This window comes from Simochromis diagramma, unplaced genomic scaffold (genome assembly GCF_900408965.1).
Source record: "Simochromis diagramma unplaced genomic scaffold, fSimDia1.1 OVJJ01000672.1, whole genome shotgun sequence".
In the NCBI taxonomy this organism is placed as follows: domain Eukaryota; kingdom Metazoa; phylum Chordata; class Actinopteri; order Cichliformes; family Cichlidae; genus Simochromis; species Simochromis diagramma.
Genome location: NW_024387215.1, coordinates 563,397 through 586,643, shown reverse-complemented (window position 1 = coordinate 586,643; position 23,247 = coordinate 563,397). Strand labels below are relative to the sequence as shown.

Here is a 23,247-nt window from a genome sequence, read left to right as displayed (position 1 = left end):
GTGGGTGGGCAAGAGTGGGGTGTGGGGGATAGTGTTTACTGCCAGTCCGCATGGCCCAGGGGAAGGAGCTGTTTGTGAGTCTGGAGGTGTGGGACCTGATTGAGAGGTTGAACAGCCTGGTGAGGATTCCTGCCAGTTGGTCTGCGCTCTCAGTCTCGTCCTGACCTCATGTTTCTCGAGGGAGAGGGAGTGTGGTGGGTGAGGGGGAGTCGGGGAGGGGTGGTCTCAAACCGAGAAAGGAAGGCCCCCCTGCGAGTTTAAGGCTTCTGTCAGAAGTTGGGGGGTTCTGGCCTTTGTAGTTGATGAGGGCCTTCCACACCTGGTGGGGTTGCTATCACTGAGGATTCTCAGTGAACAGAATCAACTTTTTGGGAGCTGAAAGTTAAGTATTCATAAGCAAATGGGTTTTAAATCTTTTACATACCGCTCTAAATGGTCTTTGAAACTACAGGGTGGGCCATTTATATGGTGTGTTATGCTTAACCTATTTTGATGTTTATTGTTTGCTTAGGTTCTTTAAGGTAGTCCAGTCCTTTTTGTAATTATGTTACCCTTGCATTACGTCTCCCTTGCCCTTCGTGTGTTTATGTCTGTGTGTCTTGTACTGTCAAGTTCATGCTGTCAGTTATGTCACCTCCCCCTGTACTACGTCTCCCCGGTTCATGTCTCATGTTTCCTGTTTTACTTTGAAGGCCTGCATTCACTGTCTGTGTATTCAGCTCACTCCTCCTGTCCTGTCGTTAAGTTCATGTGTGTCAGCTGTGTTCCCACCCTCCGTGTTTCCATGCCTGGTCTGTTGTCTTCCAAGCCATAGCCTCACCATAGTTTGTTCCCAGTTTAGGTTTTTGTTTAGCCACGCCATCCCTGCTGTATTTGCACACCTTGTTTTCAGCCATATTAAAGGCTCGCCTTCTGTTAAAGCTCACTTCCGTCTGTTCACTTGTGTACGCACCTGGGTCCATTACACGCATTCTCCACTCGGTCTGTCACAGCGGACCGTGACAGATACACCGTAATAACAAGGGAATGGTTGGTGATATAAAAGACCTGTTTGTGGCACATTAGTATATGTGAGGGGGCAAACTCCTCAAGATGGGTGGTGACCATGTTGGCCATTTAGAAGTCGGCCATCTTGGATTTAACTTTTGTTTTTCCAATAGGAAGAGGGCCATGTGACACATCAAACTTATTGGTAATGTCACAAGAAAAACAATGGTGTGCTTGGTTTCAACGTAACTTAATTCTCTCATGAGTTATTTACAAGTTTCCCTTTGTTCCCCATAAAAGTTAATCATGTGGAGGAAAAAAAATCCCCAGAAGTCGAGGTAGCTTCTGCACTGAACAGGAAAAAGGAAGTACTGCACCTTCGCATCTGTGATATTGTGCTTTTACTCAGTGATATGTTGAGACATGTGAGGGGTAACATGGAGGTCACAGGGCTGGGTGTGAAACAGAGTAAGTACTGATTCTTCTTTCCATCTCAATTCAATTTCAAAATCTTAAAATACAACAAAAACAGCCTTTGTCTACGTGTTTAACTACTGTAAAAATTTAAAGCACAGATTTCACGTGTTTGAATTATGAATTAGTGTGTGTGATTACATAATATATTACTGTTATCAAAACGTGAATCCTACTTTTAGTCAGTGTTTACAATATGTATTTATTGAAAAAGTTGGAAAATGGTTGAAATATCTCACTAAAAGCTAAATTTGATATCGACTAGTTGTGTTGATCAAGGTTTTCTTTTTGTGTCTGCAGTGGTGATGATACTCTTTCTGCTCATAGCTGAAGATCAGAAATGGTGCTTTGTTCAGAAATGTAAGGAGCAATTTTTGATATATAAATAGTAAAAAAAAATGAGGATGTAGTTACTGTATGTATTTTCTATCCTGAGGTTCATAATTTGAACAATGGTGGTTGTCTTTGCTTTTCGTGTAACTTCATGTGACTTTTTCACTTCACTTTTCTTTGAACAGTGAATATCAACTGACTTTTCTTTTCTTTTCTTCTTCTTCTTTTTGTAATTATCTGTGCAGCAGAAGGAGCTTATCTTCATGTCCATCCAAATACACTTCAGTTCTTTGAATATGACTCCATCTCATTAAACTGCTCGGGGTTTCATGGCCCAGCAGAATGGAGAGTGATCAAAAAGCTTGGTTTAAATTCTACTCAGTGGGAAACATCAACAAGAACTTTGTACATTAAACCTGCCTTTAAGTCACACAGTGGAGAATACTGGTGCGAAAATGAAGACGGAGAGAAAAGCAGCACTGTCAACATCACCATCACTAGTATGTTTAGTAACCGCCAGTTTAAAAAATCCCAGTATTATGTCAAAATCTCAAGATTGCCTTCAGTTAAAAATATTTTTACAGTCATCTTCACTTTAGTCACATTCGCACATGGACTTTGTATTAAATGGAATTTGTATTTTTTTTGGTTTTTTTTTTTGGTTTTTTTTGGGGGGGGGATCACTGTATTTATCATTATAATTGTTGCTGTCCTTTTTTTTTTTTAGGTGGAGATGTGATCCTGGAGATTCCTGCTTTTCCTGTTATGGAGGGAGACAATATTGCTTTGGGCTGCAAGAAAAAAAGAATACCTTCCAGTCTTGCAGCTGATTTTTATAAAGATGGCCACTACTTGGAAACTGGATATGTAGGAAAAATAACCATTCCCAATATTTCCAAGTCTAATGAAGGACTGTACAAGTGCATCTTTATTGAATCTCAAGGGAAATCACCAGAGAGTTGGCTGACTGTTGGGGGTGAGTAATAACCACATATTTGACGTATAATTGTGTATAAAAGAAAGAGCACGCACATAGTACTTCCCCTCTTCTGCTCTTTTAGCTTTACGCAATAATTAGTCTAAAAATGGGATGCTAAAACAAAATTGCAATGTACCATATAAACCAAGGCTCACCAGGATTCATCTTCTAGTAAAATAATCTTTAATTTATTGCCTGCATGACAATCTGGAAAACAAAAAGGTCAATTGAGACAAAACAAAAAGGTTGATTTTTTTGCCAAGATCTGTTTGACAAAATGACATTAATTATGAAACATTATAGTGTCACAGAATAAATACTAAGAGGTTTTGATAAGTGATTTTTTTTTTTTTGACTGGTAATCTCCAGGAGGAAATTTGAATATTGCCATACTAATGCTTTTATTGTGTTAGCAGTGAATATTCCTACTACACCTCAAGAAACAATACCTACCGATAATGAAAGAACTCCTGAGGAGACACCCAACTCCACTGAGCCCTCAGTCTTGTTGCCGTCTGTCTTTACCATATTAGGTGTAGCTGTGCTGGTAGTTATTGGAGCATTTTACTGCCGGAAAAATAAAGGTATAGAAAAAATGATTTACTTTATTCTATATAGAATGCTTCCCTATAAAGGAATCCTTCTAAAACCCAACACATTTGGTAGTTCTCACATTTGATCTCTCTGTTTATTTATTTTTCTATCTAATAGCATGGGCTTTCTCGGGGACATCAGCACCAGGTGAGAATCACATGGTAAATGAACAGAAACCACACTGCATAACAATACTATTATATAAAATTACTAGTAGTAGTAATTACTCCTCTTGAAGCATAGTTGTAATTTCAAGTGAGGCATTAACTCAAGCCTCTAGACTTTATTGAAATTCTTTTTCCTGAAGTCTAATGGATATATCGACTGTAAAGATTACTATTTTTAAAGTATGTATCTTTTTATGTCTACTCTACTAATATTACTTTATATCTATACATGTGTATACATTGGTGTCATATGTTTATTTGTTTCAGTGTATGAAGATGTCAGGGTACCTGATCTAATCATGGATAAACGTGATAATGACAGAAAAAACAACAAGAAAACAGGTACTTATTACATAATATCTTGTTTTATACCATAGTGTGGTTGAAAATAGCAATAAGCATACTATTGTAATGCATGTAGGTATTAGAGTATAATGTACATAGCATAATGTAACGTGGTGTGAAAATGTTTTGGCCCTCATCCTGAATTCCTATTTTTTTTGTGTTTGTCACACTTAAATGTTTCAGATCATCAAACAAATTTAAATATTAGACAAAGAAAATGTAATTAAACACAAAATGCAGTTTCTAAATGAAGGTGTTTAATATTAAGCTGGGGATCCAAATCTACATGCCCCCTGTGTGAAAAAGTGAACCACACACAGGCCTACTTACTGCCACACCTGTTCATGCCATGCCATGACATCATGTCGGTATCCAAGAAAATTCTGAAAGAAATGAGAAAAAACATAACTGGCATCAATCAGACTGGAAAAGCTTAACCCACATCTAAATCTGTGGGACTCCACCAAACCACAATGACAGCCATTATAATGGCGAAAAAGTGCAGGCCTCACTTGCCTCAGTTACAGTCAGTGTTCATGACTCCACCATAAGAAATAAGACTGGGCAAAAATGTCCAAGATGAAAAGCACTGCTGAACAAAAGAAACTTAAAGTCTTCTCTCAATTTTCCCAGAAATCGTCTTGATTATCCCCAAGACTTTTGGACTCTGGAAAATACTCTTTGGACTGGCAAGACAAAAGTTGAACTTTTTAGAAAGTGTGTGTCCCATTACGTCTGGTGTAAAAGTAACAGAATATTTCAGAAAAGGCACATCATACCAGCAGTAAAATATGGTGGTGGCTGTGTGATGGCCGTTTTGCTGTCTTAGGACCTGGAAGACTTGCTGTGATAAATTTAATTAATTAATTCTGGTGTCTACCAAAACATCCTGAAGGAGAATGTACAGCTAGCTGTTCATGACCTCAAGCTTAAGCCCACTTGAAGATTCTGCAGCAGGATAATGATCAAAAACAAATGAGTAAGTCCTGACCTGATTCTGATAAGATGCTGTCTGACAAACATGCAAAAAAAGAGGAAATCAGGGAAGGGACAAACAGGTTTTTACACCACTGTATGTGTATAAAGCCTTTAATATCCATAATAATAATGTCTTAGCTCCATCTTACCATTAATCAAAGGATTTATTGCTTCTTGTGTTGAATTAAGAGGTGAAATGTATTTTTATATTGTTACAGAACGTCAGAGAGCAAATGTAGCTGATTCAGACAGTGTTACATATGCTGCTGTCACAGTCAAACCAAAGATTGAGAGAGGTAACTTATTTGCATTAAGTTATTTTGTGTCGTTCGCTGACAGAAGCACAAAATATGTGAAATATGTTTTATGGATGGATAATATATTTTTTTCATTAATAAGGGCTAGTGACAGGTTTGTAGCTTGAACCTATTCGCTGGAACATTGAGGACAATATAATTACACATCAAGCAAGACACGAAGTAGGCAAAGTTCTTCATGTTTCTCGTGCACGGGAGAGAACCGGACAAATGCCGTTCCTTCGCTTGACCCCAGTTGCTCTCGTCCGCTCCCCCGTAACACTGCTCTTTTATTGAGGTCACATGAATATGCATAGGTTCATTAACATATGACGTCTACATACAAGCAAAGAGTACCGTGTGTGTGTGTGTGTGTGTGTGTGTGTGTGTGTGTGTGTGTGTGTGTGCGTGCATGTGTGTGTGTGTGTGTGTGGGGTCAGAGTGTGACCCCATAAATGACTTCCCTAAACCTGCTGGTCTCGAAGTACAGCAGTTCCTCAAACCAAAAGGCACTTAGACTATTTTTCTGTTGCACCCTTTATTAAGATTTTTGCTTAATTCCAGTCACTGGTTTTCACTATTACGTATTTCACATCTATCGCATCTATTTTTTAAGATGTCCTGAGGGTAATAAAGTGAACCGACGACGTTATATCTCTGTTCAAACATGAGTGTTACTTATACCAGAATAGACATGCTGTCATTTGTAAATGCACTCACTGTGGTGAACTACTTATATTGCAATTTTAGTACAGATCATTTTGAGATGAGTGAGAAACATTGTGTGGCAGGAACTTCATTCTACATTAAAAGGAAACTGAAAGCACATTACCACAGAAACTATAATAGCCATGTTTAAGTAAGCTGAGTGCTTAGTAATTACAGTGTATCTGTCTACATACTGCTTTAGTATTTAAGTGTATGTGGCTGATACATATAGTTTGTCATGTTCTTCTCTTATTTGTCAGTTTGTAAAAGGACAAATGAATCCGATCCAGAGAAAACAACATATGCTACTGTTGCAAATCAAAGGAAAGACCGAGGTAATTTTCGCCTTACAGACTACAGCAATGGGACATTTGTAGATATCAAAGCAAGCCAAACAACATCACATTTTTGTTTGTTTTTCCAGGTTATTGACAGCAGAAAAATGCATCTGAATACAGAAAAAGTTAAGACATAAATCTGAAGCCTTTTGAATTTTTTTTTTCAAGTTTTATTGTTTTTTGGATGCATTACAATGTCCACCTTATACTGTTTCTTTTGGCTGTGTTGTAGTGCTACTGATTGTAAATCTAAGTCTTATTATTATTTCAGACATGACCATGTGACCCAGTTATGTATTTAGATGACATAAATCTTTGTTAATTAAACAAAATAGAAATACATATTTAAATGTTGGTTTTAATAATTGTTTTCAAATGCAGGCAAGCAGACTTTCAATCTAAATATTTGAATTGTTAAATCACAAAAACTTATCTTTGAAAAGGAAGAAGTTATTAACTTTTTTCTTTTTTGTTAAAAAAAAATAGAATATCTATTGAGAGCATTTCAGACAATTGTTTTCCCATATGAGCTTCAGCTTAACACCAACAGGGCTTGTTTGAAAGGCAGCAGGTTATTATAGACTAAGAAGTTATACTGCAATGCTTTTTGTTTTAAGCGCTATTGCTGCTATGGCTATAGCTAAAATTACTTGTAAATCTCCATTTGAACCGAAGCAGAGATGCCGTGTGACAGAGGGACTATACGGCCAAAACTATTCACCTATCCAGATCATTGAATTCAGGTGTTCCAATCAGTTCCAAGGACCTTGGCATGCAGACTGATTCTTTACTTTAAGTTCTGCTCGTGTGCTTTCGGCAAAGACGAAACGGCCAGGTTGCTGGACTCGCCGCTCCCGTGTCAGCGAAGAACAGGAACATTTTGCTCCTCCTCCCCCATCTTGTCTTTAGGTGTTGCACTGTCACGTGACATGACTTAGAGGCTTTGGGGGTTGTTAAGTTGCTTACATATTAATTATATTTTAATTAATTATATTTTACACCAGTTGTTTTTGTTGTTTAGAATTTTAATTGTAATTTTAGTATTATAGTTTCTCAACAGTACTTGTTTGTTTTAATTTGTTTACTGGTTTGCTTGCACTTTAAGATTTTTATTAAATAAATAAATAAATAATAAAAACTTGATAACCAAACCACCACGGCAGACCTGATGGCATTTTCATGCTTCGCAGCATCATTTGTTCTTACAATAATTACACGGTTGCTGTAACACTACATTCAATGGCTGCAGTTCTCCCGCTGCCAGCCCTACACATCACCACCAACAACAACACAAGAAGAGCACAGGTTTTAAGCTGGAGAGGTGTGATTGTAGATGTCGTGCAGGTGAGTCCATCTCACCTGCACCGTGCCCCGGACCAGTATGATAACATGGCATGTTATCATATTGAAGGCATCCACCTGAAGATGGGGGATAGACATAGACGGTTGAAGTTCTCAGGTTGGCTGTGGCGCTTAAACAATGCTCACTTGAAGCTAAAAGGCAAAGAAAATAATTCCGACAAGACAGGATGGATCCATGCTTCATGCTGTTTGCTGCATGCAAAAAATTGACCACGAGATCCGTCAGACCGGGTGATATTTTTACAGTCTTTTTTTTTTTTTTTTACAGTTATGGCAATTATGAGGAAGGACATGTTTGGTCTGTGTAGCTGTATCGCAAGCTGAGTGACAGCAGAGGGCAGAAAAGGATAATTTTCTTTGTTCACATAACTGTGTGAGAAAGGAGAAAGAACTAATAAAGGATAACATTACTATTGTGTTTATGGCTCATCTCAGTGTCAGTAAGACTGACACAAATCTACTAATCTGAAAGCTGGAGAGTCGGAGTCATTATAGCAGTAGTTCAATAGTAAAGAATATACTTTTGGTAGATTTAAGCTACTTAATATATATCAAAGTAAATGTGGTTGATCTTTTAAAATACATAATTAAATAAAATATAAATTAACCATAATGTCATTTATGACATATTAAAAACATTTTAATAGTGATCATATTTATAAAAATGACAAATATAATCTTGGTTAAAGACCGATTAGTAGACCGTCATGTGTAATTTTGATTAAATTATGACACAAAATAACTACTCCGACAGATACCTCATCATAGTATAAGTTTATTCAGCCAGATATGCTATTGAAGGCTATTGAAAGAGCAAAACTAGTCTAAACTATTCACAAAACATAGTTTTACAAAAAAGCATTTACACTAGAAAAAGTTGGCAAAACAAACCTTTGCCAGAAGCTACGCTCACAGTACATTACACCAAGTAGAATCACTGAGCAAGGTAACTTGTCATTAAAATATATATATATATATATATATATATATATATATATATATATATTATGGCTACTTGTCCATAGTGTTCCATTTAGGTTTTGCCTGCTAGCATCACACACACACATACACTTTGATTTACATCATTATGAATGAAATGTATTTGCAAGCAGCCCCCCCCCTTTCGACAGGTTGTGTGTGAGACCTCAGCGCAGCAGCAAGCAGGCTCACCGAGGGTCCTCGCACTCACTTTTCGCATATTCAAATTTAAATTCAAATTTTTTTTTGTCAAACACACAACCATACACAGTACGACATGTGGTGAAATGCTTATTGCTGTGCAATGCCCGACTGATTAAATGACAGTAAGAACCGGCAATAAGATTTACAGCTTACTACAAAATTTACAGATTTTAACATAGAAATTTATACTAAAAAGAAGCGCACAATGTATTGGACCATATTACTGGAGATGAGCCCTTCTTTTTAGGCAGTGGTGCGCGATCTGAGAGCATCGCGGATGTTTTTATCCACCCACGGCTTCTGGTTGTGAAACATTCGGATGATAGTTCTTTCCACTGTGTCATCCGCTAGTTTCCTGATAAATCCCACAACCGCTTCAGTAAACATGTGGATGTCATCAGAGCTGCGCTGGTCCCAGTCTGCATCATCTAGTGTGTCCCGCTCCGTGCTGCCCCCCCCTTCCTCCCTGTGAGGGAAGGAGCAGGTGCACCTCGCAAAAGGAGGGTGCTCTTAAGCCCTGGAAATGGGCAATAGAAAACCAATCGGCGCCCATGCAATCACAAAAATGCTCTGGCATGATGTCGGGGCAGTATGGGTGCCTGCGAGCAACTTTTTTTTTGCCAAGGACCATGATGCCACCCCCACCACGATGCCGCCCTGGGAAACAGCCCATGTCACCCATATCAAAAACTGCCACTCCCTTAAATGATGGTTCCTCTTCTTGCTCCCCTTCTTGGGTTTCTGTTGCCTGAGGTATTCACTAAGTGCACCAGTTGTGGCCGTTTTCTTTATGTACTCATGGATCTTGGTTGTTTCATCCTGGATAGAGGTTCTGACACTCACTACTCTGTAGCCTCCTTCCTTCTGCTTAGCATAAAGTCTCAGGGTGCTGGACTTAAAGTGAACCCTACATGCATAGTAAGGAGTCTTGTCTTGATGTCAGTGGCCTCCCATATATATATATATTACTGAACATTTGATAAAATGTTAAGTGTGTGGTGGATGCTGAATACATCACTTCAACAACCCTAAACTGCTATTGTAGTTGATAATGACACAAAAACGCACTCTAGTTTGGATTAGCTGGATCATTTAGATATTTAAGTAGGGGTGGGAGAACATCAGCTCTTTGTAAGCATCTGCACAGAGAGCATGCTAACACTAAGCTAGTAAAAAACCCAGATGAATGAATGCTGACCCCAGGCCAGTAGCCAGACCCTGGACTTCAAAAGGTAAAAAACAGATTAGCAGTTAAACTGCTAGGTTTCTACCTGTTCGTGTTTCTAAAGTAGAATCACTGTACGATTGCTTTGTAGTCTCTTTGTGCTGGTTTTTTTCATTGTGTTGTGTTGTCAGTTTTGTGTTCATACCTAGATACTACAAGCCACAAGACTATTGGAGCAATGTCCATTGGATAAAATAGAAAAAAAAGCTAAAATATTTGGCAATAATTCACAGCTCCATGTTTTGCATATCAGCATATCAGTTTTGCTACTTTGTATATCAGCGCAAACACCTCATACAGACTGTCAAGCATGGTGATGAAATTCCTCATCATAGAGTCAAGTGTAAGGCCGTCACTCCGATAAGTAAAGCATGTCTGAAATTGAGTCATGCAATAGGACAAGGACACCAGTAACTCTACAACATAAAAAACCTTAAACAAGCTATGCATAAAGAAATTCTCACAAACCTGAATGAAGTGAAGCAATGTTGCAAAGAAAGGTGGGCCAAGACTCTTCCACAACAATGCAAGACATGGATAATGAATTTATATAGCACTTTTTCAAGGCACCCAAAGCGCTTTACAATACCACTATTCATTCACTCTCACACACTGGTGGAGGCAGCTACAGTTGTAGCCACAGCTGCCCTGGGGCAGACTGACAGAAGCGAGGCTGCCATATCGCGCCATCGGCCCCTCTGGCCAATACCAGTAGGCAAGTAGGGTAAAGTGTCTTGCCCAGGGACACAACGACCAGGACAGAGAGCCCAGGGATCGAACCGGCGACCTTCCGGCTACAGATGCGAGTCCCAACCCCCTGAGCCACAGTCGCCCTGTGAAAGGGTCTACAAACTACTGAATCATGAGGTACACATTTTTTTCCACAAGAGTACATGAAGCTACCAACCTGTGCACTGGCTGGATTTACTACAATAAAGCCTATAACTCCTGGAATACATAGAACTGTACAAGAGCAACAGGATGCTAAGATTTGAAATTGAATAGGGATGTGGAAAACAAAACTTCTTCATTATTATTTCTCAGTTGTTTGTCTGTTAAATATATTTTTGCATAGACATACATGGTTTTAATTTACTGTCCATAACTACCTTCATGTGAAAGCTACCTAGGGTCTGTTTTGAAGATTTAGTGGTTTAACCTTGTTCAGCTCAGTCTTCCTGTTCACACAACTGAAAACACTGTTTACAAGAACTGATGCAGTTTATAAGAAGACACTCTAAGGTTAGTGCTAACCACTGAGTGTGTATTTTCATTTAGTCTGTCTAAAGTGTTTGCTTTAGTTCATAAAAGAAAATTTAAGCAAAGTGTGTCAATTTTGAAACAATAGAATTACTGAGACGTGATGCAATCACTGATATACAATTCACATGATATTACGATAAGACAAGATAATACAAGCTTGTCATTGTTAGCACAAGAATACAGTTATTCTACTTGAATAAAAGAGTAATGATAAAATATCTTCTATGCTATATTATGACCCAGGTCGTGATTTTGTGTATTGATTTCGCTCCTCCACACCTGATGGTCGCATTGTTTATTTACTCTGTTTTTGTGAAACCGGACCACTTCTTACAGTATTCTGTAACGCCATATGGGTTATGAAATGCTGCAGCCAATGTCCTAAGGCTGATGAATAGAGTACTCTCTGGTGTCAGTAGCTGCAAAGTATACTCAGATAATATTGTAGTTTATTCATCAACATGGTCAGAGCACATGGACACTTTGCAGGAATTCTTCACCAGGTTAGAGAGTGCATGCTTGACTTTAAACCGTGTAAAATGTGAGTCTAACAAAGCTGTGGTCAACTGTCTAGGAAAACAAGTAGGTCAAGAGCAAGTGTGCCATTTGGTACAGGAAAATCCAAAATGGCTTGAACCCTGGCTTTCGGTTTCTGGGTATGTGTGGCTACTATCCTGCTTTCTGCAAGTTGGGCTTTGTTGGTTGTTCCTTTAGCTCATAGGTGTCAAACTCTGGCCCGCGGGCCAAATTTGGCCCACAGCCTAATTTAATTTGGCCCGCAAAGCCACCTGGGTCTGGGTGCAATTCCCCCCTCCAGGGGCAAGGGTACCTAGACCCGGTTTGTAGAGTACGCTTGGGGAGTGTGATTGTGTGTACAGCGTCTCTTTATGTCTGTCTCCATGTTGGTTGAGTGTGGAGTAAGTGCCTATGAGAGCATGAGGGTGGGAATGGATGTTTGTGTCTGTGTGTGCCTGTATATCTGTGTCTATATGTCAGGTTGGGTATCAGACGCCACCTCTCTGAGGACATCTCAGGCCCTCCAAGGTTTGGAGGCCTATCTCCACCCACCACCACTTCCCCTGCCAGTGGCGGACTCCCTCAGGTGTCGGTGCGTTGGTGGTTCTTTGTGTCTGGGGGTGGGCGTCTGGGTACACACCGGCTCACTCCTTGGCGGCCGCTTATCGGGGCCTGGAGCCTGGGGCTCGCTCGGGCCACTCCGGAGGTGGGGTGGCCCCGGCCTCTCGGCCTGGGGCTCGGTCACTCAGGCACAGCTGGCTGCCGGCGGAGCTCACGGGCGCGTCACTGCAACTCCCCCTGGCTTCTGCTCCGCGGCTGCTGAGTGAGCCCTCATCTGGGACTCTCCTCAGCTCTTACTGGGACAGTGGCGCGGCTGCCCCTCTGTTGGTCTTCCTTGGTCTCTTGTGTTCTGGGGGCCTCTGGATGTCTGGAGTCTTGATCTCCTCCATACCTGCTTCATGCCCTGGAGGACGGGGCTGTGGCTCCCCACACTCCCTAGCAGATCGTTACATGGAGAAATCTTTGGAATGCAAGCATGCTGATCCACACAGGTATGCACACAGGTGTACACACGGGTATTCACAGACGCGGACTACAGCTTTCTTGGCTGCTGCCTCAAAGCACATTGTGCGCTGTCTATCTTGCGTGCTGCACAATATCGTTTATTATTTAGTAACTATTGATATCTATGACTAGCTAGTTTATTGTGATGGTGCTTTGTTTTCTTTATTATTATGTTGCTCTTTGTTGTTTGCTGTCTCCTCTGTTTGTTTGTTTTTTTGTTTGTTTTTTCTTTCTCCATACAGGTGACCCAGGAGTTTTTTTTTTTTTTTCTCTCTCTCTTCCCCCTCCTTCTCACCGTCTCTTCTCCCCTTTGGTTTTCTCTCTTTCTCTCCCTCTCTTTCTCTCATTCATTCCCCCTGTCCTATTTATTAAAAAAAAAAAAAAAAAAAAAAAAAAAATGACAAAGGATGAACTGAAGCTCTGCCATCACGTAATGTCGCATACTGCTGTTTCTGATGTCATTTAAAAAAAAAGAAAAAAAAAAAAAAAAAAAAAAAAAAAAAAAAAAAAAAAAAGAGCAAGTGTGCCATTTGATACAGGAAAATCCAAAATGGCTTGAACCCTGGCTTTCAGTTTCTGGGTATGTGTGGCTACTATCCTGCTTTCTGCAAGTTGGGCTTTGTTGGTTGTTCCTTTAGCTCATAGGTGTCAAACTCTGGCCCGCGGGCCAAATTTGGCCCACAGCCTAATTTAATTTGGCCCGCAAAGCCATACCAAATTATTATTAGAGCTGACCAACTGGTATTATACAGCTAATATATATATTGTTTAGTATTAAGCTTTGCTTGTTCCATATTCAGTTTTTCAGCAAAATTTGTTTGAGTCCATAAGAAGAGATTCATTCTTAAATCTGGAGGAAGATTTTTTTTCAATAAATATTAACGTTAGCCCGCGACCTTGTTCCAGTTTTGAATTTTGGCCCACTGTGTATTTGAGTTTGACACCCCTGCTTTAGCTGATTTGTCAAGTCCTGCCGACACTTTTGTGTGGACTTCTGGATGTCAGGAGTCATTTGACTCAGCCAAAGCCTGGCTGTGCAGTGCTCCAGTGGTGGCTGCTGCTGATTTTGCTTGTGCTTTCAAGCTAGAGGTGGATGCAAGTTCTTATTGTGCAGGTGCTGCACTTCTCCAGGAGGTTGCTCACCCAGTGTGCTGCTTTTCAAAGAAATTCAATACACATCAGAAGAATTACAGCACAAATGAAAAAGAAACCTTAGCATTACTTTTAGCACTGCAACATTTCCTGTCTCCCATGCGCAATAACATCAGGGCCTCATGCATTGGTCCATATTGCTGCAAGATTTTAACCTTGATATTTATCATCATATAATCGTAGAGGGGCTGATAATATTGTGTCAGATGCGCTATTCCATGTTGGAATTTAGGTTGAGCATTTCTTCAGGGGTAGAAATGCTTGATTTTAAATCCGGGGTGTTATGACCCAGGTCATAATTTTGTTTATTGTTTTCACTCCTGATGGTGGCATTGTTAATTTTCTCTCTCTCTCTCTCTTTTTTTTTTTTCCTTATGAAAGTTCCAGGTGGAGGCTGGCCATCGATTGAATGAAACTCCCTGTAAATTAGGACCAGTGTAGCTCCGCCTACTTCGTGCAGAGTTATGTACTGTGTGTGATGAAGTTCCTGTATCTAGAAGAACTAGATTAGTTATTTTTCTATATATTGTAAATATTGTAAATAGACTCTTTTGTTGATTGATCTGGTAGCTATTTTTGTAGGAAGCTTATGGCTTTTAAAACCTTTTCTCCTGTTCAGGTTAGGGAGACAAATGAGAGGCCTGGATTATTTTTTGGATTTTCACGAAAGGAAAGTTGGTTCAGTTTCCTTACTTGAATTTTTTGTTCGTTGTTTTGGCCGTGCCCAGCCTGATGTTTCCTACCTTCAAAGATAAATAAAATATTCAGTTGCTGTAACCATATACGTTTTTGTAATAGAGAAGACATTTAAAAACCTTCTATAGAAAATAAGTTTATTTAGATAAGAAAAATTAATTATAAGTATCTAGCATATTAATACAAATGCATTTTTCCCAATAAGAATGTGTCTTTCAAAGAAAATGAGATTTAGAGATAGAATGACAGACCACTTATAATAAATTAATCACCTAATTTTTTTTTTACATTTTCTCACCAAAAGTGTTCTGTCAGTCCGATTGCTTGCTGGCAGTTTTGCTAGTTGGCTCAACTACATGGAAGGTAAAACTTTTATTGAGAACTAAGTACATTATGAAATCAACATCAGATTGTTTCTTCTTTATTCAGAATGAGGTGTTACTTGGACACTTGGATAATGTCATTTGGACTGGAGAACTGTAGTCAGATTAACAAACAGTTAGCAAATAGAGTTAAGGTAGTCAGGACTGAGTGGACCACATTAACAGAATGTGAAATAGCTAACACTGAGGATAGCTAAAAATTACTCAGGAATCCCGTACGCCAATGGGAACCACGAAGAGGCCACTAGGATAAAAGGTGATTTTAAAGGGCAGGGGCTATCAATTTTGGCTGCATGTTATAAGTGTCTCTCTCTTGCTCAAAATTAATCTGTTTTTACATTTGTCTTCCCAATAGACTGTGTTGACATCATACGTTGTCGCAAGTTTTAGTATACAGTTGCTTTATTTATTAGTGGACTCGACTGAGGATTTCCACTTAAATATAAGAATACTCTTTACCTCCTAATTGTTAAAGTAACACAACATTTAAAAAATGTATATAAAAAAAGTCTTGGTTAAATGAGGACAAGATCAAGGCTTAGTTATAATACACCATTCTAAAATTAACTACATGTTACATAGCTTAGTCAGATTTGTTTGGAATTGCATCATGTAAAGGTGCCACCAGCTTACATGTTATGAGACCACTAGAGGTCTAGCTGCAAAAATACTAAGACTAACAGGCCTAATAATATAGTAATAGTCCTACTTTCCATTATGCCAGCAGCCAGTTTTTAAAAGCTCATACCTAACACTCTCATACCTTAGTCTATCATACTTTATTAAAAACAAAGTTGTTGGAATATCATACATATCTGCCCTTTATCGACTGAAATAAGGCTCAAAATCTCTGACCCAAATAACAAAGTTTTAGGCGAAGATAATAAAACAGGGTCCCTTTGTGACACAGCCTGAGCCGAAGTTTATTTTTGCATTAGTGGTATCCATCAGTCACACAGTAGGAGGCGGGTCTAACCTACATTTTTTTGTTATATTTCAGTCTAATTTTAATACAGTCACTAGCGAGACACCATGGAGCTCACAGCTCTTTGCAAGAAACTGTGTGAGTACTTTTGTCTTCTTGTAAAATGTAGTAATTTATCCTTACAATTTATCCTCCCTTTCTGAATTCCTAATTTGATAATGACATGTTGTTTGATGGAGTTATTTACTGAAAAAACTTCAAATTTAAAAAAATCTAAGACCCTTTTATGTTTTCTTCATCTCTACAGTGACAGCGTTTTTGGTGTTGGTGGTTTCACAAATTCAACATAACTATGCACAGGACAGGTGTAAGTTATTATCAACTTAAAAGCAAAGAAAAACACAGACATAAAAGCAGAAAGAAAGAAAGAAAGAAAGAAAGAAAAAAAGTCACTAACATATTATTATTCAGCAGTAACCTACATATATTTCAAAATATCACTATATTGTCAAACTCATTTCTTTTTATTTCATCATCATTGTTATTTTTACATTTCAAATACAGCTTTTGCTCAGATTGTTCCCACTGGACTTCAGCTCTTTGAATATAGCTCCCTCTCAATTAACTGTGAGGGTCTTAATCCCGAAACTGGATGGACTGTAAAGAGGAGACGAAAGGGAGAAGTCAGTGCATGTGTCAGTAACTGGGTGACAACAACTACGTCTGTCTGCGCCATCAAACCTGTTTATCTCACAGACAGCGGAGAATACTGGTGTGAGATTGGAGGCGAGAGGAGCAACACTGTCAACATCACAGTCACTGGTAATATGCATTTTCATAAAAAAACATTCACTCAAGTAACACATGAGATTTAAACTATGTATATTACCTGCAATAAAGCGAGTCGTGTGTTACAAAAAGTTAGTCAGAGGAAAATTAAAGCTTAGATAAGTTAGAGTAAAACCCAAACAAACGAGAAAAAAAAGGTGCTCTGTCCAGACACTTTTTCAGGTTTACTTTGCTACTACTGGGTTAGACCTCTTTTCCTTTCAGAGCTGCCTTAATTCTTGACGCCATAGATTTCAACAAGGTGCTAGAAACATTCCTTAGAGATTTTGGTTTATATTCAATTCATTTTATTCAATTCAATTGAGTTAAATTTTATTTATATAACATCAAGTCACAACTACAATTGTCTCAAGGTGTTTTATAATGTAAGGTAAAGACCCTACAATAATATGTCTATATTGACATGATGAAAAACATCATCACACAGTTGCAGTGGATGTTTCATGTGCATGTGAATCTCCCATTCTGCAACAAGGGGCTCCACTGAATTTTTGTTCACAGAACCAATATAAGATGCTTTGTGAGAAGGTGTGTTGTCCTGTTAGATGGATTCACCACACACATGAAGGGATGGACATAGTCAGCACTAATATAAAATGTGTGCCAAGAAGATATTCCCCACACTATTATACTGCGAGCAGCATGCAAAATTGCTGATACAAGGCAGGATGGATCCCTGCATCCAGATATCACAGCAGAAATCCAGATTCATCAGATCAGTTCTAATTTTGGCGAGCCTGTGTAAATTGTTGTCTCACTTGCTTCTTCTTAGCTGACAGGATTGGCTTCTCTTGCTCTGTAGCCCATCTGCTTCAAGGTTCAGTGTGTATTCAGAGATGGTCTTTTGCACAGTTTAATTAAACAAAGTAAGTATTTGAATTACTTTTGTTTTCTTATCCACTTGAATCAGTCTGACCTCTGGTATTTCTACCCAGGGAGCTGATGCTTATTGCATATTTTCTCTCTTTTGGATCCATCTCCAGGAACCCTAGAGATGATTGTGTTGGCGACGGTCATGAGCCAAAGCATAATCAAGCTCATTTAAATCACCTTTTTTCTCCCATTCTGATGCTCATTATCCTATGCCTATACACCAAGTTGCTGTCTTGTGATTGACTGATGAGACATTTGCTTTAATAATGACATAATTAAACAAAGTGACAACATTTTGTCAAAGCAGCTGACTCTCAGTAATGTCTGTTGATATTTTAGCTGGAGCTGTGATCCTGGAAAGTCCTGTTGTTCCTGTGAAGGAGGGAGAAGTCGTGACTTTTATCTGTAGAAGTACCATGGCCCCTTCTGCCCACATAGCAGATTTCTTCAAAGATGACCGACACATCAGCAGCAGCTCCACAGGCAAGATGACCATTACTAGAGTTTCTGAGTCTGATGAAGGGCTTTATAAGTGCAATATCTCAGAGTTTGGAGAATCTCCAGAGAGCTGGCTGGCAGTCCGAGGTGAGACGTGAAGATTTTTTACTATTAGGCTCAATTAAAAAAAAAAGAAAAAACCTGAAAAGTCACAGCAAAAATGTAAGACAGTTAAATTGAAAAAAGTCATTCTCAAACACCAAATATTAAAATAAAAATAATAAACTGTAATTATGAAAAACAATTCAGATTTAAATCTATCTATCTATCTATCTCTTTCTAGATTTTTCTAAATTTTACAGTTCTTGCAATGCTGTTAAATAGTGTTTTATTAATTTTAAAATGTAAGATGTGAACATCTCTCTTGATTATGTATCGACTGTATGTTTTAAAATTAAAAAATTAAACAGCTTAAGTATAATATTTAGTGCCTATTAAAATGCTTCTCTTTCCATCTGCTACTTGTTCGGTTTTGTAACTCTAAGAAGTGTAAATTAGGCATGTTTTGTTTTTTTCTTTCTTTCAGCCTTTCAAAGAGGCACTCAAAATGCTCAGAGCTACTCACAGAACTCTTGCCATTGTTACCTGGTAGTACGGACTATTTTCACTGTAATCATGGTAGTTCTGCTGCTGCTCATCGTGGGACTTCTTTACCGTGGAAATATATGAGTTACAAAGAACTGACTCAAACTCACTTCACCAAACAAACAATCGTTTCTGGGGTTTCATTTCATACCAAAATAGAAATATTCTAGCAAGAAGCTTTGTCTTTGTCTTGCTTAGCCAAGGCTTATTTTTTTCTCTAATCTTCTCTAAAATATAAGGTTGTGCTTTCATAATTTCCGATATAGCTTGAGGTATTTTATTTTGTCTGATCTTAGACAAGCACAACATGTGACAGCTTTTACTATATATAATAAATAGTAAGAAGTTTCAGAGTGTCTGTTCAGTTACCACTTGCAGAAATGATCAAACAGTGAAATCAACCACAGGTTAACAATCCATTAAAAAAAAACCTGTAGTGGTGGAGTGTGGTCTGTAGCTCAGCTGCAGGGGAGGGGTGGTATAGTGGGTTGAGGGCTAGTGCCAGGGAGGCTGGCTGGTGCTATTATCAGTAGTTATCTAATCATGCCTCCCCTATTTGTACAACAGTAGTGTGGTGGGACCAGAGAGAGAAGAACTGAGCTGGTGTCACTGCAAAGTGTTATTATGCAGTAAGGAAATAAAGTGTGAAATAAAGAGTCTGCACAGCAACAGAAAATTTCTGGATGGGGCCCTCGATATCTTGTTACAGATGGGCTTTATAATTTTAGATGCTCTACATAGCTATACATATGAGATGAATTAAGATAATTCTTTCAGCAAAAAGTATTTTTGAAAATAGTTTGGAAAATCTTATTACTTTAAAATATTATCAAAATCTGCTACAACTGTTTGAGGGTGAAAGGAGGAAGACAGGACAAAAGGTATGCTGTGGAGGAGCCAGAGATTACATTAATGACAAATAATAATTAAATGCAGAATGGTGTATAAAAACATGGTGAGTGAAAAAAAACAGATAAGGGAAGAAGAAACAGTGCATCATGGGAAGCCCCATCCCAGGCATAAGTAACAGGTTCAGGGTCATCTGACCCAGCCCTAAATATATACTTAGGGCTGGATCATTCTTGTTTTTGTCTTTTTTTGTTTTGTTCCTGCAATTCTCAGACATCAAATAAAGATTTCACTGGAATTATTACACCATAAATCGGTTCCAGCATTTTTTTGTCTGCAGTTATAAATTCTTCCGTGAAAGTATTATTTTCTCTTTAGATTTCAAAAGTGAAAATAAACCAATAATTGTATGCTGCAGAATAACCACATCAAATCATCTCAGTAAGCCAACTCCATAATACTTCAGGTATTTATTCACTTACAAAGATAAAACATTTTTTTCATTATTTAAAAAAAAATAGTAAATATATGATTTACTATTTTTTTTAAATAGCAAATATATGAGGCGACATGGTAGCTGCCGCACAGCAAGAAGGTCAATTCCACCTCCCACCATCAGGCCAGGGTTTTTCTGTGTGGAGTTTGCACGTTCTCCCTGTTTTTGCGTGGGTTCTCCCTGGGTACTCCAGCTTCCTCCCACAGAACAAAGATATGTTAGTGGGGATAGGTTAATTGATCAATCTAAATTGCCCATAGGTGTGAATGTGAGTGTGAATGGTTGTCTGTCTCTGTGTGTTAGCCCTGCGACAGACTTTCCTGGGTGTACCCCGCCTCTCGCCCTATAACAGCTGGGATAGGCTCCAGCGACCCCCCGCGACCCTGAAAGGGAGAAGCGGAAGCGAATGGATGGATGGATGGATAGTAAATATATGATATTTCAGCAACTGCAATTCCACCAGAGTATCACCAGCATATTTATGACTTTAGTAATGTTGGGAAGAAACTGCTGACCTTGTTGTCCTCATATCAGCTGGAAGATGTGCTTGTATTATTAGTAGAGTTTAATTTACGCTTGAGTATAAAATAAATAATGGTAAACATGATGTGAGCAAAAAAGTAAAAAAAAGTAAAAAAGTAAGCAGCTTTAAACCGATTATGGACAGTGACTTTCATTCTTTCTTAAAAAGATCAACTAGAAGTCATCAGAACATTACACTGTTTGTAGTTCTTTTGCCAGCTTTAAATAAAAGGCTCACCTTCTGTTATGTCAAGTTTTGGCACTTTACGTGTCTATGTTTGGGCCCAACTCATCACTCCATATAGTCTGCCACAGCCAGACTGTGACAGAATAATACTTAGACCATTACCTTTACTGTTTCACAAAAGGTTAAAAAGTGAATGCCCACACTTTAGACTTTAATTGCAGAATATTTTATTAAAAAAATTTAGCAAGAGCAAAGCAAAATCAAATAGCAAGAATCACAAAATAATAATCAAATCACTTAAAATGCAAAACTGAGCACATATAAATAAAAGAGATGTACATTCAAAAAACAAAATCACGGGTTCACTGTTTGGACTTCCATTTCTTAAATCCTCTAAACTGCTCATCTCACAGAAGACCCCCCCCCCCCCCCCACACACACACACACAAAGAGATAACCATTTATCTCTTTCTCGGAAACACACACATACATCATATATTCAAAGCCTGGATGTTTCAGATTCAAATGTACACATACTTCATATCTTCTGTTGTGTTTATCTTTTGTTTTTGAGGTTTTCAATGTTGGTGCAGTTTGCATAATAAATGTGCTCATTGATGAATCAGATGGTGATCTGAAAATTGTTTTACACACACATCCATATAAATCACTCGTCGGACCCCCTGGTGGTCACACGGCTTCATAATGTTAGTGACAAAAATAATAGAAATTCATGCATTAGCCTACAATGGCAAAATGTTTGAATCTGATGGAAAACAGTAAAAATATAAAATATCACTTTGTTTCTTTAAAAAAGAAATGCTGACATTATTGAATGCATGGTTTTATATTACAAGAGTATTACAAGAGAGATTTAAAAATGGGGTTTCAATGGAAGTGAATGGGGCATTTTTGTGTCGAGAGAGACTATAAAAAAAATAATAATACAATCAAATCAAATTTTTTTCTGTTATTTGATATGTCCAAGAATCTAATCACCCCCACTGTCCCATCCTCGTTCTATTTATTGTATGGAAAACTACACAATTAGACTTTTTTCAATGAATAAACTGGCATTTCAAGGCTTAAAATCCTGAAATTAATTTAATGTTTGATCATTGTGAAAAGGGCTCAAGATGATTTAGTGATTTATGAAAAAAAGCAGATTTTGTGTGTGTAGAATTTTGTGCACAAAGGTGTTGAAATGGTGCAAAATGCATCAACAGAGTATGGATGACATGTAAGATTAAAGGACACAAGATTTTAAAAATTTAACTAAAAAGAAGATTTCCTTCAAAAATCCATGTCACGAGCTATAACACGGCCAACATGATTGCCAAATTTTAAAAAAAGTCCTAAAAGGGGCATGAGGGTTTCAACGGTGTAGTAAACAGTAATGACACCCCTGTGGTTCACTCACAAGAGTAACATTGTACCAATGCCTGACTATCATAACTCCACAAATGATCAAAGGTGATATGTCATCGTCAGGATTTGAGTTTTTTCAGCATGAACCACAAGTCTTTGGGCTAGTGCCCCCTCTCCTTGAGCCGCTACTATATTTTCCTTTGAAAGGCGAGCTCTCTAGCTTTGATTGACAAAGTGCAGAACAAACATGATGACTGTAAAGCTTAAAATCAACCAAACACCTCCAAACTTTCAGGATTTTTTCTGAGGAGGAAACTGACTCTGCCTTCAAACAGCTGAAAACTCGTGTTAACTGATGATTGTTACAGTTCAACACAGACAGGTGCAAACTCAGTTTAATCTACGTAAATTCAGAATAAGTGCTTCATCTTCAGTCATTTCAGACAGCTGTGCTCCTGGGTTTCAAGCAGTCATTTTCAAAGGAGAGTTTTATAAATTATCTAGTTTTAATAACTGTCTGACAGAAATCAAGCAATGGTTAAACATGAACTTCCTCCAGCTAATCTTCGATAAAACAGAAACTTTAATTATTGCTCCCAACCATAGGATTTCAGAAAGTAGACAGCATATCAGCTTCTTAGACCCTCCTGTTAAATCAAGCCTTAGAAACCTCGGTGTCATATTTGACAGCTCAATGTTGATTGAGAAACATTCCAAACGGCTTGTCCAGAACTGTTTTTATTATCTAAGGAATACTTTAAAACTCAGAATAATGTTGTCAAAGGCTGATTATTCATGCTTTTATTTCTTCCCATTTGGATTTTCCAGTTGTGTTTTTTACTTGTTTTAACAAATCATCTTTAAATCATCTTCAGACTGTGCAGAATGCTGCAGCATGTCTCTTACCAGGCACCAACAGAAGATCTCATATCACTCCAGTTTTGGCCTCCCTTCACTGATTGCCTGTAAGTTTTAGGTTTCATTTTAAAATTTTATTTCTAACCTGTGGATCAGTTTCTAACATTCTAAAAAAAAAAAAGTCTTAAAACTTA

The 23,247-nt window shown here is 38.3% G+C and overlaps 2 protein-coding genes across 2 annotated transcripts; both read left to right on the top strand.

Annotated features, from left to right (window-relative positions):
• Positions 1-1,248: 1,248 nt before the first annotated feature.
• On the top strand, positions 1,249-7,311 carry LOC120746501. The gene is made up of 10 exons (XM_040051919.1): positions 1,249-1,455; positions 1,762-1,821; positions 2,040-2,294; positions 2,522-2,770; positions 3,190-3,357; positions 3,485-3,514; positions 3,802-3,876; positions 5,076-5,153; positions 6,122-6,196; positions 6,286-7,311. Exons 1-10 carry the CDS (start codon positions 1,401-1,403, stop codon positions 6,291-6,293), a joined length of 1,053 nt encoding a protein of 350 aa, XP_039907853.1. The 5' UTR covers positions 1,249-1,400; the 3' UTR covers positions 6,294-7,311.
• Positions 7,312-16,056: 8,745 nt separating this feature from the next.
• Positions 16,057-20,235, top strand: LOC120746502 (low affinity immunoglobulin gamma Fc region receptor III-like). The gene is made up of 5 exons (XM_040051920.1): positions 16,057-16,106; positions 16,276-16,335; positions 16,533-16,790; positions 18,030-18,275; positions 18,715-20,235. The coding sequence occupies exons 1-5, from the start codon at positions 16,076-16,078 to the stop codon at positions 18,855-18,857; spliced, it is 738 nt and encodes a 245-aa protein (XP_039907854.1). The 5' UTR covers positions 16,057-16,075; the 3' UTR covers positions 18,858-20,235.
• The last annotated feature ends 3,012 nt before the right edge of the window (positions 20,236-23,247 follow it).